Genomic DNA, 17,635 nt, shown 5'->3' with positions numbered 1-17,635 from the left:
ACATCAACGTTTCTCTCTCTCCCTTCCTCTCTCTCTAAAAATCAGTAAGAACATATCCTTGGGTGAGGAATTAAAAAAAATTTTAAAGAAGAGAGGTTGGGTGGTAGTCAGTCAGAGATACTGGGTAGAAGGAGGTTGGTTGTTTTTCTTTTAAGATGAGAGAAAGTGAAATCTGCTTACATGCTGAGGAAAATAATCAGCAGAGAGCAAAAGACTGAAGCCTCAGGGGAGATGGGTTTTATTTTTAATTTTTACGTATTTATTTATTTTTTAATACGTTTTTATTGATTTCAGAGAGAAGAAGGGAGAGAGAGAGAGAAACATTGGTGTGAGAGAGAATCACCGATCGATTGCCTCTCCTACGCAGACCGAACTTGCAACCTGGGCAAGTGCCCTGACTGGGAATTGAACCGGTAACCTTTTGGTGCATGGGATGACTCTCAACCAACTGAGCCACACCAGCCATGGCTTTTATTATTGTTTTTATTTAAATTTTTTATTGTTGACACTATAGAAAATGTCTCCCATTTCCCCCACCCCCATGCCCTTTGCCCACCTCCACCCAGGGAGAGATGGGTTTAATTGATGGTGCAACTCTTTGGGAAATGAGAGACAACAAGAATAATTATAGCTCACATTTGGGGGCACTTATTAGTGGCAGACATGGTGTGTTAAGTGTTATATGTGCATTGCTTCATTTATCCTCACAACCTAATGAGGCAGGAACCATTATTATCCCCACTTTACAGATGAGGAGACCGAGACACAGAGAGGTTAAATAATTTGCCCAAAGTTACACAGCTAGGCACTGGGAGGGTCAGGATGGAGCATAGATTTTAAAAACAGAGGACTTGACTTTCTCTGTGGGGACACATCATCCCCCTAGGGGAGCAGTGAGAGATGGGGTAGATGTCTATGTCTGTAGTTTGGGAATGGGAACATGAGCTTGAAAGAATTCCTCAAGGATGAAGGATGGCTTTATTTTCTCTGCAAAGGGGAAAGAGAAGAAGCAGAGAATGGGAAGGAACTAAGTCAGCATATATTCAGTAACAATGTGCGGCAGGGTCTGAGATAAATACTTCATTTGCAGTAGCTCATTTAACACAAGCCATCCCACCAGGCAGGTGTGATTATTAGACAAAGAAATTGAGGCCAAGAGAGCTTAACTTGTTCTAGCTCACAGGGACTGTGTCCACAACCCCGAGGAGGTGGTCTGCCAAAAGTGTTAGTGAGGGTGGTGATGGCGGTGAGGGATGGGTTCTTGGATGAGTTCAAATTTGAAATTGCTGTGAGGAATGAGGCTCCTTTCTGGCTTCAGTGAGATCCTGACTCCTCTGCATTCTGTGTGTAACTATTTGCTTGTCTCCGGGGCACGCGCGCTCAGCTTTTTGCACTGACTCGTCTGTCACGTATCTCAGTTAGGAGAATCACCACCAGCCTGTCCTTCTCCCATTTTGCACGAAGCCCACCTGAGAACAGCTTCCTCAGACTTACCGCTGTGGCAACACACTCAGAGTCCAGCCTCAGCTGCTTTGCTCAGGAAGACATCGCCATTTGTAGACCACGCCTTGCCATTGAGGTAGGCACCAGTCTTTCCCCAGATGGCTCTCATGCGCTACTTACTACTCAGGTCCCCATTTCAGAAAGAATCAGAGGGCATCACACGTCAGTGCAGGTGACTGCTGCAGGATCACCAGAACATGCTATGTTGAGAGCTCCTTGTCTTGAAAGAGATGGTTTCTTACATGTGCTATTCAGGTTTAAATCTTCCAGCTTCTTATGTGGTTAAGTAAAGGTTGGTCCTCCCCAGTTGTAGCCTCCATACTTATAGAGATGATAATAGCCGGTGTTTATTTAGCACTTTATACATTGGCCAATGCATTTTCACCTCATTTCTTTTCATTCAAAAGCCCTGTGCGGTGAAACTGTTCCCATTATTCAGATGCGGAATCTCTCCTAGAGAGCAACATGCCCAAGATCATAATAATGGGACATATAGAGACTTATGGCTCTTGACCCAGTCATCCTTCCACGTCTACCCTGCCCAAAATTAATGCAATTTGGTCCATGCCCTTAAAGAGGTTATAGTTGTGTAAGGGAGACACTGTGTTGGTCTTCTATGTAAATGCTTTAATAGAGCCACAAAGTCACTATGGGATAAGTGAAGTAAAGGGGATTAACTCCATCGGATTAGTTTGAGGAAGACTTCGTGGAGAAGGTGGCATTTATACTGGGAACAATGGGCAAGCTTCCAATGCAGAAGTGGGGGAGGCCCTTGTAAGTAGAAAAGGCCCAAAGGAAGGAGTCCGAGGGGTGTGCTGAGGATGGGAAAGCACCCGATGTGGCTTGAATGTTGTTTAGTCAAGGGAAGAACAAATAAGGTTGGAGAAGTGGGTTGGGGTCAGACCATGGAGGGCTCTGAATGCCAGCCGAAGCTTTATTCCAGAGACCATGGGAACCCTCCACGGTCTCTAAGTGGAGGAGAGGCACCATCAGAGACGGTCTGTGATGGATCCGGTGTGAGGGTAAATGCAGGAAGACCAGGCAGAGGGGTAAAGAAGACAGCTGTGGTGTTTGGGTCAGGATGGCAGAGATAGGAGAGCAATGAAGAGGGTACAGGGAGGGTGCCCAGGAGGGGAAGGAGTAACTGTGTCTCTTACCACAGATGCCAGAGGCAGCAGAGCAATATCAGCCTCTTTCGGCCTCAGTCAGCATCCATAACTCCCTAGATGCTCCCATGAAGGACTGTGTGATCTCCATCTTCGGAAAGGGGCTCATTCACAGAGAGAGGAGCTACAGGTAAGAGACCACAAGCTTCTCATCCCACTGACACATCTCAACTGGTCAGAAACACTGGGCCCAAGGTTAATAACTGTCTTTTTGGTGTGTCCATGGAGACAGAGCAAATATGCCCTGAAGTAGAAATAAGGGGTTAGAGCCTGTCTCATCCCAGGGGGACAGGAGGGAGGGAGGCTGTGTACTCCTTAGGCACCCCCCTGACCCTGGTTGCTGCCCTGTCATGCAGGAAGAGCCTCAATATTGTTGGTGAGTGCAGGTGACAGGGTTAGGACTGGGTACTGGAGAACATCACAGGGAGGCTGCCTCTCGAAAGCTGCATTCTACTAAAGCCCACCACAATTTTGAATTTTGTTTAAATATTCTCTTTTATCCCTACTCCCGTTCCAACCACACTTCATATCATTTTGTTAGTATGTGTAAAATGTGCACTATTGCCTCATGAGCCTCTATTTTTCTTTATTTTAGAGTGAGAGGGAGAGGGAAACATTGATATAAGAGAGACATCGATCAGTTGCCTCCCCCACATGCCCCAACCAGGGATTGAACCCACAACAGGGTCTGTGCCCTGACTGGGAATCGAACCTGTGACCCTTCAGTGCACAGGACAGCACTCCAACTAATTGAGCCACACTGGCCAGGGCATGAGCTTATATTTTTAAATTGTATAAGTGATGTTATGTCTAATTCTTTTTCTACTTTTCATTCAGATCTATGTTTTTAAGATCCATCCACATATATCCAGTCCATTGTTTCTGCTACATAATACACACTGCACATCCCCTGCTACCTACCACTCTATTTCACAGTGATAGTACCCAGAGTACCTCCAACTTTCAACCACCACACATAATGCTACAATGAACATCTCCACATGGCCCCTTATATACTTGTCTGAAACTTTGGTCGGGGAGGAAAGGATATATATGCCCAGGATAGAATTGCTGAGTCGTAGGATGTGACCTGGTTTGACCAGGTACTATCAGCTTTGTTTGCAGAATGGCTGCAGAAGCCTCACTCCCTCCAGCACTCCATGACAGTTTCTATATTCCTACTATTCTTCCACTCATGGCAATACCCAACTTTCTCTTTTTTCCAGTCTAATGGAAATAAGGTAATATATCACTATTGTTTTAATTTAACTCTTTGTGTGTTTATAAGGCTTTTCCATTTACTCCTCTCTAAAGGTCTTTGACTACTTTTCTTTTGGTGTTCCCACTTTTTTTCCTCGTTGATTTGTAGGAGTGGCCTGTAGAGTCTAGGTATTAGTCCCTTGTTGGTTTTAAATGCTGCAAGTATCTTCTTTCATCATCTCTCCTCTCATTATGTCCTCTACATCCTTCGCTGAATAACACAGTATATAGTTGAGAGTTCACAATGACTATTGTACCATCCCTGAGGTCCCTGACAGGTTGTCTAGTATTGTGCCACTGCCTCAGCCTCATGAAACTCAGTGAGTCGTTCTTGTCAATAAGTTCAGAGGAGGGACTGCCAACATTTAACCAGACTTCTGTGGTCTTCCAGATCAATTGTGGGGCAAAGCTCCTCAAAGAAAATCTGTACCATTCCCTCAGTCACCATAAGGCCCAAAGGCAGGCCAGGAGGCTGTTGATAGGGCTCCAACCACCACCTGTTGGCTATTGACATCTCAATGCACCTGCCATACCCACTGTGTTTAGCAGTGTGAGGGTCCCAAAGCGATAGCTTTTCCAAACACACCCCAATACTGTTACAGAGACTGGGACCAGACTGAAGTCACAGATGATAAACAACAGATGCAGCTTGGAAGCCCTTAGGGTAGGATTTCTCTTCTCACCCATGAAACTGCTCACCATAGGGCGGCTCCCGTCTTCTACCCCCTTAAAACCTCCTGTTTCAAGGATCAGAGTCACTGGGACCAGCAAAGCAACCAACCTGGGACAGAACTAGCACCTGCCTTTTCCTTTATTTCAGATTAGGTCCCGTGCGACCTGGAAACACCTTGTGCACCCAATTCTGGTTCACACCGGTGAAGGTGGGGCTCCAGCGGCTCAACGTGGAAATGGACTGCAACATGTTCCAGAACCTAACCAACTACAGAAGTGTCACTGTGGTAGCCCCTGAACTTGCAGCTTAAACAAGCGGCTCCAGCATCACTGCCCCCACCACCCGCTTGTATCTATGCTCTAAAACCAAATGGAAGGGAAACTTTGCTTCCCAGACAAATGAATCTCCATTCAAGCTGAGCAGGAGAGTGGCCAAGAACAAAACTAGATTCCCAGAAATCAACAGAAAAGACCTCCACTTCTGTCATTCCAGCTTAAGGCAGCTGTGAAGACTAGTTGCCTTAGAAACTACTGGGCTTGGGTGCTAAAAGGAGATCCTTAAAAAGATACTCAGATGAGTACATTCAGATTTCTCTGGTTCAGGATTTTCATAACCATTTTAGTACTCACTAACACATTCATTGACTTACAGGAAAGGAAAAGAACCTAACATTTAAATCATATATTTTTGAAATTGCTAAAAATGGAATTTTTAGATAACCCTATTACATTGATCGGTGCTATCCCTGACCATTATCCTTAAAGTCTCAAAGATGACTGAACAAAGTTATAAAATACAGAACATAGGACCTAAGAGTAGAATGATCTAGATTCAGCTATAGATAAGTTTTATGAGAGTTCTTTACATATTAAGTATCCCACAATTAAAGTCTGATGTCAATAATATGAATTTGGTCTAGTAATGTTAAAATTATTAAGTATATAGAAAATAGGCTCTGTAAGAAAGAATAAAAAAAAAACTGAACTCCTTTTGTACAAAGTAATGATTGTTTTGTTCACATTATTTTGTTGCTTTGGCACTTTCTCCGTTTGAATTTAGTTCCTTTTCTTTATGACATTTGTTAAATATACAGAATGGCACTTTATAAAGGAAAATTTGCCTTAGGAATTTCAACCCCAAGTACTCACTAGTGCTCAAAAGAATGGCTACTGTTGCTGTTTCTACCTAGAGACATCAGAAGGGCAGATGGGATGAATTACACCTACACAAGAAAAAGAACGGTCAGAAGAGGTTGCTGAGATTGCAGTATATACATAAGGCCCAAGTCAAGTCACCAGAATATGCAAAACTACAGGTTTACCTTGTTTCCAATATATAATCTTCCAGGCTGATACAAAATTATAATTAAACTAGAGGCCTGGTGCACAAAAATTTGTGCACTCGGGGGGGGGGGGGGTCCCTCAGCCCGGCCTGTGCTCTCTCGCAGTATGGGATCCCTCGGGGGATGACCACCTGCTGGCTTAGGTCGGGGGGGGGGGGGTCCCTCTGGCAGTCAGACATCCCTCTGGCAGCCCGGGAGCCCTTGGGGATGTCCACTTGCCAGCGGGAGCAGGCCTAAGCTGCAGTTGGACATCCTTAGTGCTGCTGAGGAGGTGGGAGAGGCTCCCACCACGACCGCTGTACTGGCAGCTGTCAGCCTGACTTGTGGCTGAGCAGAGCTCCCACTGTGGGAGCACACTGACCACCAGGGGGCAGCTCCTGCATTGAGCATCTGCCCCCTGGTGGTCAGTGTGTGTCATAGTGACCAGTCATTCCCAGTCGTTCTGCTGTTAGGGTCAATTTGCATATTACCCTTTTATTATATAGGAGTGCCTGGCCAGCCTGGGTGAGGGGTTGATGGCTGTTTGAAGGCTGGCCACAGCCCCTTCAGGGTAGGGGTCCCCACTGGGGTGCCTGGCAAGCCTGGGTGAGGGTCTGACGGCTGTTTGCAGGCTGGTCACAGCCCCTTCAGTGTGGGGGTCCCCACTGGGGTGCCTGGTCAGCCTGGGTGAAGGGCTGAGGGCCGTTTCCAGACTGGCCACATCCCCTTCAGGGTAGGGGGGTCCTGCTGGGGTGCCTGGCCAGTCTGGGTGAGTGGCTGATGGCAGTTTGCAGGCTGGCCAAGACCCCCAGCGGGGACCCTCACCCCATGAGGGTGTGGCCAGCCTGGGTGAGGGGCTGATGGCTGTTTGCAGGCTGGCCACAACCCCCAGTCACCCAAGCTCCCAGTGGAGGCTGACTGGAAGCAGGTATCTGGGATTTATTTGTCTTCTATAATTGAAACTTTGTTGCCAAGAGCGGAGGCCTCAGTCGGCTCAGGGATGGCAGGAAGCTTGGCTTCCTCCATCGCCCGGGCAACCAAGCCTCCTGCTTGCTCCAGCTCTGTGGCTGACGGCCGCCATCTTGGTTGGGTTAATTTGCATATAGTCGCTCTGATTGGCTGGTGGGCGTGGCTTAGGGCATAGCAAAGGTACGGTCAATTAGCATCTTTGTCTTTTATTAGTGTAGACTAGAGGCCCAGTGCACGCAATTTGTGCACTGGGGAGGTGGGCATCCCTCAGCCCAGCCTGTGCTCTCGCAGTCCGGGAGCCCTCGGGGGATGTCTGGCTGCCAGTTTAGGTCCTCTTCCCATGGGGAGTGGGCCTAAGCCGGCAGTCGGACATCCTTAGCACAGCCGTGGAGGCAGGAGAGGCTCCCACCACTGCCACTGTGCTCACCAGCCTTAAGCCCAGCTTCTGGCTGAGCGGTGCTCCCCCTGTGGGAGTGTATTGACCACCAGGGGACAGCTCCTGTATTGAGCATCTGCCCCCTGGTGGTCAGTGTGTCATGGCAAACAGTCATTCGTGATTGGGTCAATTTGTATATTAGCCTTTTATTATATAGGACTAGAGGCCCGGTGCATGAATTCGTGCATGGGTGGGGTCCCTCTGGGTGGCCTGCAGGGATTGGGCCGAAACCCGCAGTCCAACGCTGCCTGCAGCTCCTACTGCCCCTCCCGCTCATCCCGGCCCCACTGTGCCTGCCGCGGGCTCGCGCCCAATCAGTCCTGATCGGGAGAGGCTCTCTCTGCCGCAGCAGTGCTTACCAGCCATGAGCCCTGCATCTGGCGCCCTCCCAAGGGGAGTGGCCTGTGGGATCAGACTGAAACCAGCTCTCCAACATCCCCAGAGGGGTCCCAGATTGCAAGGATGTGCAGGCCAGGCTGAGGGACCCCACCAATGCATGATCGGGCCAGGGAGGGACCACGGGAGGGCTCCAGGGCATGTCCAGCCCATCCTGCTCAATCAGCCAGACCCCAGCAGCAAGCTAACCTACCGGTTGGAGCATCTACCCCCTGGTGGTCAGTGCACGTCATAGCAACTGGTTGACTAGTTGACTGTCTGCCCCCGGTGGTCAGTGCAAGTCATAGCAAGCAGTTGAGCAGCCTTAGCATATCATTAGCATATTACGCTTTGATTGCTGTTTGGTCTATTTGCATATTACCCTTTTATTATATAGGTTGGTGATGATTTTGCAAAAGATTTAACTAAAGAGACACTTAACATTATATAAACTTATACATTTAAAATTTTTTGGTTTATAAAAATTTTGTATTTAGCCCTGGCCGGTATGGCTTGGTTGGTTTGAAAGTCATCCTGTTCACCAAAGATGGTGGGTTCAATTACCAGTCAGGGCACGTACCCACGTTCGATTGCTAGTTGGAGCATGTGCAGGAGGCAATATATCGATGTTTCTCTCTCTCTCTTTTTCTCCCTTCCTCTAAAAAATCAATTAAATTTTTTTTGCTTTTAATTTTGTATTTATATCTGGGGACATGTAATATATAACAGAAAACAATACAGGTATGTATAAGAAAAACAAATCTGGTTCAACAAGGTGAACAAACTTAACAAATGAGCTCAATACCACAAAATAATTTTAGAGGCATGGAGTGACCTGTAATAATATTCAGAAGGACTTATAAATATAATGATATTATATAACATGCTCAATTACTAAGAGGGGCTTTGGAGTCACTTTCTTTAAAGTCAAGTGTTCTGTTCTATGTATACTTCTGAACAGAATCAGATCTTCAGACTTTTAAGCCTAAAGGAAAGCAATGTTTTAGTTTCCACCTGTATTTCTGGCAGAAAGAAACTTTGGAGGAGTACTCATTTAAGCACTGGCAGGTTAGTATTTTATTGAGATTGTCAACATCTTTAACAATGAAACAATATACTTTATTGCAAATAGGGAATGAGGCAGCTTCCCCACGAATCTCTGGGAGGCGATTAAGAAACACAAAATCATGCCATTATCTTTTGTAGCTCGCACAGAAAAATATATCATACTCATACATTTTATAAATAATTGCCAGTCTGGCCTAACCAACAATCTTTGGTAATAGTGCCTCTTGATAAATATAGACAGAAACTCCTTTTCAAACCAGAAAACATTCTAGCCCCATTTTAAAAGCAGACATCAGAGCCTGGCTGTGACAGTAAGAAAAGGAGAGAGGAGAGTACAAATGAGCCTGAAAACTCATAATTCAAGTTCATTCTGAGTGAGTTCCTTGATTCTGTCCATGCAATGATCAACAGCATTAATGAGTAAAGGGATCCAACTATCTTCTGGTTGTGGGGTTACATGACTCGCTCTGTGAATGGAATGGGGGGAAAAAAGAAATGAAATTTATTATATTGTCAAAGAAAACATATCTTCAACAGGAAGCACAGAGGAAATTAAATTAAGAAAAGGCAAGTTTCTCTGCAGAAGCTCAGCTGCTCCACAACTGAAGTTGAAAGAAAACTCCATACCCGCTCCTTCAAATGGGGGTTTGGGAGTTGAGAATGGCTGGATAGATTTATTCTCAAACATCTATTTGGGGAGAAGTCCTCATACTCACCTTGTAATTTCAAGTGCCTTCTTTAGAACAGACACAAGTTTTGCAGCCTAGAAAAGAAACAGAGAAGGTTTATTTTTATGGTAAGGACTCACCCTGATTTTGGATTCTTTACTATTTAGCCAAATCTTAATAATACTGTTGCTGCAACACTTTTACAAGATTTTTAAAAATATATTTTAAATTAATAAAACAGCAAAAGGAAGAATATAATCTGAATTTGTCCCAACTTCTGATAGTTCTAAACATATAGTAGAAACAACTAATGTTTTTCTTTTTAAAAATCTACGTATAACCCTGGCCAGTGTGGATCAGTCAGTTGAGCACTGTCCTGTGTACCGAAAGGTAGCCAGTTTGATTCCTGGTCAGGGCACATGCCTGGGATGCAGGTTCGGTCCCCCATAGGGGTACATATTGGAGGCAAACAAGCTATGTTTCTCTCTCTCTCCCATCCTCTCTCTTTAAAATCAATAATAAAAAATATTTTTTAAATTCTAATTCTTTTTTAAAAATCTATGTACAGAATTTTAAGAACACCAATGACAAGATAACATGAGGATGTATGTATGCCATCAATATATAATACATATTTTATATTTTTACTCAAGGTAATTGAGAAGGCATATTGCTAAAGATGTTTATTTCTTAGGAAGTCAATTTTTTAAAAGTGAATACAAATTTAAAAAGTTAATGCCCAAAAGAATCCTATTCTCCTTCAAGGTGTTTGTATATTATGAAGATACTTTGATGTATCTAATTTCCACTATTTAACTTATCAAATATGATTAGGATTGATACATCTGATTGTAGAATATAAGTCATTTGGCAGTTTACTTTTCCTTTCAATAACGTTAGAGATAAGAACTTGAGTTTATAAAAATAAAATAGAACTCTCTCTAGCACAGAACCCAGGACTTCAAAGAATACAATATAATCAGATTTTATAAAGAACTTGATCCTCCATGGTTAAATCACATAATGTGTTTATATTAGAACAGAGTTGTTTTCTGGAACACTTATTTCTGCCTATAGCAGAAATCAGAAACAGGTGACTTCAGTTGAGAAGATCTGAAAGCACTACAGTAATTAAGACATTCTCTTCAAAGAAGCATTTTCTAAGGTCATTGGGTTTTTCTAAATGATTACCCAGGTGGTTATAGAAAACAGTACTACCAGAGCTCATGGCTATTATAATTCAGCAAATATTTATCAAGCACAAAACACATGTAAGAAATATATTACTGCTGTACTTATGTCCAAGTGTCACAAATGTATTTCCTACAGCTTAAAGAAAAGGCTGGTGATTGGTAAAATTCTACCGATTAGGTTTATCAACGCAGGTACTTACACTCATTCGCACAGTCGGGTGGCACATAGGTGGATATATACTTAGAGCCAAATCATCCACACTAAGGGCAGAAAGTAAAAATAACCATTAACAAAAAATGGAACAAAGCACAGCTATGTGGCTCTAGCACACAACGAAGGATGCCAACCAATAAGAAAATGACTGCCCCAGAAATGCCTATCAGTTCCTTAAATTGGGCAACCAATAAACGATCAACTCAACGGGTATTTACTGAACACATATATACCCTGTTTCACTAGGAAAGTGATGGCGAACCTTTTGAGCTTGGCGTGTCAGCATTTTGAAAAACCCTAACAACTCTGGTGCCGTGTCACATATAGAAATTTTTTGATATTTGCAACCATAGTAAAACAAAGACTTATATTTTTGATATTTATTTTATATATTTAAATGCCATTTAACAAAGAAAAATCAACCAAAAAAATGAGTTCGCGTGTCACCTCTGACACACGTGTCATAGGTTCGCCATCACTGCACTAGGAGAAGACATGATCAATTCATTAAAAAATGTGAGGATCTGAAACCACCAATTTAATAACTAACACAGGAGGAGTTCGTCCATATAATGCCACCAAAGTGGGCACCACTTAACCAAGTGATCAAATTTAGTTCCACCAATAATGGGACAAATTAACATCACATGACACTCAAAGTGACGCGTTGAGAAGCCCAAAACACTCAACTATGTTATTTTTGCCAAAAAATCTTTAAGTTGAATAGATGATCATGAAAAAACAGTCACATGAATCTAGATTGTTGGATATTCTACAAAGATTATTTTAAATTGTTAATGTCAATTTTATAAAAATTGGATTTTTAAAAATGTCAATTAAGACTAAAAAAGACAGGGGTTGTTCTAGTTTCAAGAGACCAAGGAGATGACCACCAAATGCAATGTGACACCAAGACAAACCTTAGATTAAAAAAAAAAAAAATTCTGTAAGATATTTTAGAGACAATTGGGTAAATTTGAATATTAGATCATATTAATTTGTTCAATGTTAAATTTCTTGGATATAATAAGAATAAAAGTATTTAAAGGTGAAATGTCATTGATGTCTGCAACTTACTCTCAAACGGTTCAGTGGGGAAAAAATGGCACATCTATCTATAGACAAATAAACCGATATAGAAAATAATGTGAATAATAAGTGAAGGATATGTGTGGGTGCTCGCTGCAATACTTTTTCAACTTTCCTGTAGACGTGAAGATTTTCAAAATAAAAAGAAACTGGGAAAAAAACTGTGATGACAACACAAGCAGAGATCAGAATTGCTGCTCAGAGTATCAGAACTGATATTTCAAGTAGAGCTCACACTTACCTAGGGCTGATCTCATCAGAAATATCCACAATGTCATCCAGCTGGGCCACCTGGTCCTTCTTCCCATTCTCTGCCACTGAGATCCGGATTTTCTTCAGGCAGGCTTTGGATGCTCTCACCAGCGCAAGGCACGGGATTATCAGCTCTTGATCTTCCTCTGACCAATATGAGTCCTGATTATTTGGACACCCCAACACATCATCCTGTTCATCACCATGGTTGTCAGAGTTGTCCTCCTCATCATCATTCAAGAGGCCATGGTAAGGGTCACATTCTTCCACAGCCTAAGACATACCACATACATCATTTATGTGAATGCCAAAAAAAAAAAAGCCTGTTGTACTTTCAGCATCATGTCTGAGTTGTTCCAAACCTCAGCTAGCTACTTCACTAATGGCGACAGAGATGGATCACTGCATAAACCCTCTCTCTCTCCTAGTCCAGCAATGGGACAGGGGAGTGGTACTAAATCACACACCAGCATGGGGTGCAGGTGGGAGATGGAGGACGGGAGTGAGGCTGGGACTTATTCGGCCAGTGCTCAGGACATCTCCTGTCTTTATAACCAATTCTCATCTACTAGTCACAGTTGCCTTCCAATGACCAGCAAAGACAGACGTCGTCTCACCTGCTCCATTTCCTCATGTGCATCCTTCACTAAATCCACACTCTTTGTCAGCATTAAAAGGGCTGCAGCTTTGTTATCTGTAAGTAAAAAATTAGAGGAGAAACCCAACAATTCTCTGAAGTCTGCAAAGGGCAATCAACAGTATCCCCATTTGAAGGGAGTGCCAAGGACATTCAACAAGGCCAGTGGTTTAATGTAAAATTCTCACATACATACTCTGGATATCCAAACAGGGGGCTAAAAAGCTTATCATTCACTGCAAGTAAAGTGGTCACAAGGTGTTTCTCAATGGTCCTCTTGAATGACCACAATTTTTGACCTAGCTGGTTCTACCTCATAACTGCTTCAGTGTGTCTCATAATATTGAACCTGGGGCCATGGCCAGTATGGCTCAGTTGGTTGGGCATCGTCCCATGTACCAAAAGGTCACCAGTTAGATTCCCAGTAAGGCACATGCCCAGGCTGTGGGCTCGATCCCCAGTAGGGGGGGTTGCAGGAGGCAGGTGATCTGATTGATGTTTCTCTCTCACATTGGTTTCTCTCTCTCTTCCTCCCTCTCAAAAATAAATAAAAGCTTTTTTTTTTTTTTTTAAAGAAAAGAAATACTGATTCTGGGGCAGGCAGGACCAGGAGAACAAGCCATATGGGTTCAATAAGAAGCAGAGCCACAGCAAAAGGGGAGTTTGAATTAAGAAATATGAGAACTAAAAAGACTGGCAGAAATATTAATACCTATCTTTGGATATTGGTAATAAAGTCTATATATTTGACTAAACTCTTTATGTAAGTTAAAATATATATATGGTACAAAACTGGAAGCTAGTATGAGAGGTCTGTCTGCTTTGGCCATCAGAGTCAATGACCCACTTCCCACTCTTACCCACCTCTTGGTATCTGAGGCACCTGCTCGCACGCAACCCAGACATTGTTGCAAGAAATAAGGTCATTGTTCTCAGGGCTGCGGAAAGGAATCAATAAGGACATATCAATAATCTAGGTTCCTGTCCTAAAGAGCTCCTTCCTCCTGGTTATTACTTTCAGTTACACTACAATTTTGCTGTTGAACTGAGCTTTTATCCCTTCCTGATACAAGGAACCCCATTAACTAATACTCAACCGTGGCATCACTACCTCTGAGCTGGAGTGGTGCAAAGCACTTCCACAAGCTGAGCCATGCCATCCACGATGTCCAAGGTGGCGCTCCGAACCAGCTTCCTCAGGGTGATTCCTGTAGCCAAACCCAAAGACTAAGCAGCCGGTCTTCTTTCCAGAAGCCAACATCTACTTTCCTCAAGAGTGTAAGCACTACAGAACTTACATGCTGTAATTGGAGTGCCCACACAAAACAGGTCGACTTATGTCCCCATGCCATTTTCTTGCTCTTCCCACCATTCCCGACTGCTGATTATAAGAAAGGCATGACCCTAGCTGGTTTGGCTCAGTGGATACAGCGTCGGCCTGCGGGATCCAGGTTCAATTCTGGTCAAGGGCACATGCCCGGGTTGCGGACTCTATCCCCAGTAGGCAGCTGATCAATGATTCTCTCTCATCATTGATGTTTCTATCTTTCTCTCCCTTTCCCTTCCTCTCTGAAATCAATAAAAGTAAGAAATAAAAAAGACATGGAAGCCACTTAATGTATAAGGAAACTCAGCAATAGGGTGTGATATAATATGGGTGGAGACTGGGGATAGCTTGGGCCTGGGTATGGGGCTGAGACTTAGCCAGCATCTGTGATGGTATACTGGGTTAGAGAGGAAGGAGCTAGTGAGAATGAAAAACCTTAGAGTCAGGCAAGGCGAGGGGGATGGGAACACAGCATCTATAGCTGAAGGCTTATTTATAGAGGTCACTTCCATTATGAAGTTATCTTTGCATTTTATGAGGAAGTTATATTACCTGCTTAAATTGAGGGAAAGGTAAAGTTTCAGTACATAAGCTGTCACATTAGCCAAGGTCTACCCAATGTTTGTGTGACAGTGACTTACCCTGATCCTTGGGAAGCGAATAGTATACTGCAATAATTGCCTTGATGGCAGCATGGACTTGTTCACAGAGCCTCTGGGCTTCCTATGAGGAGGTAGACCAATTTCAGAATGAAAAAGGAAATGGATTAGATCAATCTGGTCAACTCTTCTACTCTGGAAGCGAGAAGACAACGGTATAGCATCACAAACCTTTCTGGAGTCCTAGTGTGAGTTAGGCCTTGTGCTATTCTCATCACATACTAGAGAGAAGTCAGCCGGACACCAGGTACTGAGCTGGTAATTCAATAAAACATGAAGAAACAGCTGGAAAAACTTATTCTTGATTTCTGCTGTGAAATATCCACCTTATCTTAGACCAGGAACTGGCCAACTATGGACCCCTGGGCCAAGTCAGGTGCACTGCCAGGTTTTTTTTAATAGTGTTACCGGTACACAGGCATACTCTTTTGTTTGCATGTTATCTACAGTTGTGTTTGCACTACAAGGGCAGAGTTGCGTCACTGGCCTGCAAAGCCTAAATATTTATTATCTGGCCCTTTACAGAAAAAGTTTGCCAATCCTCTTAGACCATTAACCAGGTGTCTGTCTCTCTCTTTCTCTAGTTCCGCAGGATCACAATATACCTAAAGGTAATAATGGACTCTACAATGTTCAGTGTTGACTATTTGCCTTCTAAGCAGACACTGACTTTCACTTATCTTCCTTGTCCTCATTTAGCTGCTAAATTTTAAGCCAGTGCTATGTAAAATGTGCGCTACAGAATGGTGCCAGTCCCCAAACTGTTTACTAGTCTGGGATGGATAAGTACAGTGATTGAGAGTGTTTAGAAACTTTTATGGCAATTTGACATTCCTTCAACATCCAAATACATAAGTTTATAAAAGGAAAAGTCCATATGGAACTGAAATTAAAAATAAATATAACTATTATTCAGTAAGACTAGCATGCTGAGATCCTAAGCAATTGTGATTCAAATACATATAATTCAAATAAAACCAAATTCTAATTTCCCATCTGAGTGAAACCACTGACCTAAGCATGTACAGAAAATAGTTCTATGCTGCCTCCTCATGGTATCTTACTAGCTGTGAATTTTAGCAGCAAGTCCTAAGAATATTTGAAAGAAGGAAGTTGGCAGGTAAGAAAAACAAGGTATTATTACTAACTCCCTTTGAAATAAATATTGACTTTCTTCCACAAAGTTTTTAAAGTGCTCTCATATAATTAATCTCATTTCCTCATCACAGATCTCTGTGTTATGTAGGGGGAGAGAGTTTATCATTGTAGGTGCAGCAAGAGTATTTTTCCATTTTAAAACATCTGGAAATATAGATTGAGCAAGAAAACGAAACTATTAACTGCAAAAATCAAATAAGGCAACGAGTATGCCATTTTTAAATAAATTTATCCCAAATTCAGTATACCTAGCTCTAGAAAAACTGGGCATAGAGCACACCTGGTCACAGTTGACATGTTTATTTTCATTAGTTTTATAATAAAGGGGTTATTAAATGCATAAAGTCTTTGTTCTAGCAATTCCACTTCCTGGAATTGTTTTTGTTGTTGTTGCATATGTGTGTGGTTTTTTGTTTTTTTTTACCAATATACACACATATACCAAGAATGTATTAGGCAATTTACAGCACTGTTTATAATAGCTACAAATTGGAAACAGCTTAAATGTCTACATAGAGTACTGGTTACCTGAATTATGGTTATATGCTCTCTACTGAATACCCTGCAGCCATTACAAAGAAATGAGCAACTTTATATGTGCTGCTGAGAATCAATTTGCAAACTATATTGTTAATTTTTTTAACATTTTTTAAATATTTTTATTGATTTTTTACAGAGAGGAAGAGAGAGGGAGAGAGAGTTACATCGATCAACTGCCTCCTGCACACTCCCCACTGGGGATGTGCCCCCAACCAAGGTACATGTCCTTGACCAGAATCAAACCTGGGACCCTTGAGTCTGCAGGCCGACGCTCTGCCCACTGAGCCAAACCGGTCAGGGTGTTAATTTTTTTTAAAAAGATCCAGAAAAGTGTTCATGGCATTCTGTCATTTGTGTAAAAAGAAGCAGGCATATATACATAAATGTGCATATGCATAGAATACTTATGAATAATTCAAAAAGAACTGGGGAACGGAGAAATAAACTTTGTAGCACACTTAACTTTGATATTTTTTAAATTTTATACTGTATACATTGTTACTGATTAATATAAAAATAATTGAATATAAAAAGGGATGTAGCGTAACAAAAAAGGTACAGCTTAGACATCAGATAGATCCTAATTTAAATCCTAACTCACTGCTTATGTACCTTAACCCTAGCCTCTGAGCCTGCTGACTCATCTGCTAGATGGGGGTCAGATATGTGAAAACAAACAGCAAGTGCTTAAATGACCAGAAAGGTAATAACCAGAATGAACTTTAGGTTAAGCCAATACTACTTAGAAGACCAGCCTCCTCCAGGCCAGGCCCTGCACGTGGCAATGTGGTCCTCACAGCAATCCTGGGGGGTGAGAACTGCAGTCCTGTTTGACAGGTAAGAAGAAGAAATCCCCTGGCTGCGCTCAGAGGTGGAAAGATGGAGAGAGGATGCCGAAGGAATCAGGAGGCAGCACAGGAACTCAAAGCCCACCTGTGCGGACGGCGGTGGCCGCGGGAGTCGAGAGAAGACTTCGGTGAGAGCCGTGGCTTCCCTGGACACCTTCTCGGCTGCCTCATCTGGGGCGACAGCGGGGCGGCAGGCGCCATGTCCGTGCCCACAGGATCAGGCTGCCGCTGCTGCACGGACTTTAGAGATAACGCGCTCCCTCTCCACCCTTACTGCCC

At 43.1% G+C, this 17,635-nt stretch overlaps 2 protein-coding genes across 3 annotated transcripts in view; one reads left to right on the top strand and one right to left on the bottom strand.

The window, feature by feature from the left end:
• The window catches only part of EPB42 (erythrocyte membrane protein band 4.2), an 18,457-nt gene extending 13,015 nt beyond the window's left edge, over positions 1-5,442 (top strand). The window contains exons 11-13 of the mRNA XM_006093079.3: positions 1,419-1,579; positions 2,666-2,799; positions 4,750-5,442. Coding sequence (XP_006093141.1) covers positions 1,419-1,579; positions 2,666-2,799; positions 4,750-4,912 — 458 coding nt within the window. The 3' untranslated portion in view covers positions 4,913-5,442. The remainder of the gene's footprint in view (positions 1-1,418; positions 1,580-2,665; positions 2,800-4,749) is intronic.
• Positions 5,443-8,756: 3,314 nt separating this feature from the next.
• The window catches only part of CCNDBP1 (cyclin D1 binding protein 1), a 9,349-nt gene continuing 470 nt past the window's right edge, over positions 8,757-17,635 (bottom strand). Inside the window, exons 2-10 of one of the 2 annotated variants that reach the window (XM_023757557.1) lie at positions 17,442-17,527; positions 14,793-14,874; positions 13,936-14,032; positions 13,689-13,762; positions 12,805-12,881; positions 12,177-12,460; positions 10,833-10,893; positions 9,488-9,534; positions 8,757-9,238 (exon numbers count right to left, since the gene is read on the bottom strand). In XM_023757557.1, the coding sequence (XP_023613325.1) occupies positions 9,124-9,238; positions 9,488-9,534; positions 10,833-10,893; positions 12,177-12,460; positions 12,805-12,881; positions 13,689-13,762; positions 13,936-14,032; positions 14,793-14,874; positions 17,442-17,527 (923 nt within the window). In that variant the 3' untranslated portion in view covers positions 8,757-9,123. The remainder of the gene's footprint in view (positions 9,239-9,487; positions 9,535-10,832; positions 10,894-12,176; positions 12,461-12,804; positions 12,882-13,688; positions 13,763-13,935; positions 14,033-14,792; positions 14,875-17,441; positions 17,528-17,635) is intronic. The other variant, XM_023757558.1, reaches the window with a different exon arrangement.

This window comes from Myotis lucifugus, unplaced genomic scaffold (assembly GCF_000147115.1).
Source record: "Myotis lucifugus unplaced genomic scaffold, Myoluc2.0 scaffold_109, whole genome shotgun sequence".
In the NCBI taxonomy this organism is placed as follows: Eukaryota; Metazoa; Chordata; class Mammalia; order Chiroptera; family Vespertilionidae; genus Myotis; species Myotis lucifugus.
The sequence above is the reverse complement of the archived record's forward strand: the minus strand, read 5'-3'. Positions and strand labels throughout refer to the sequence as shown.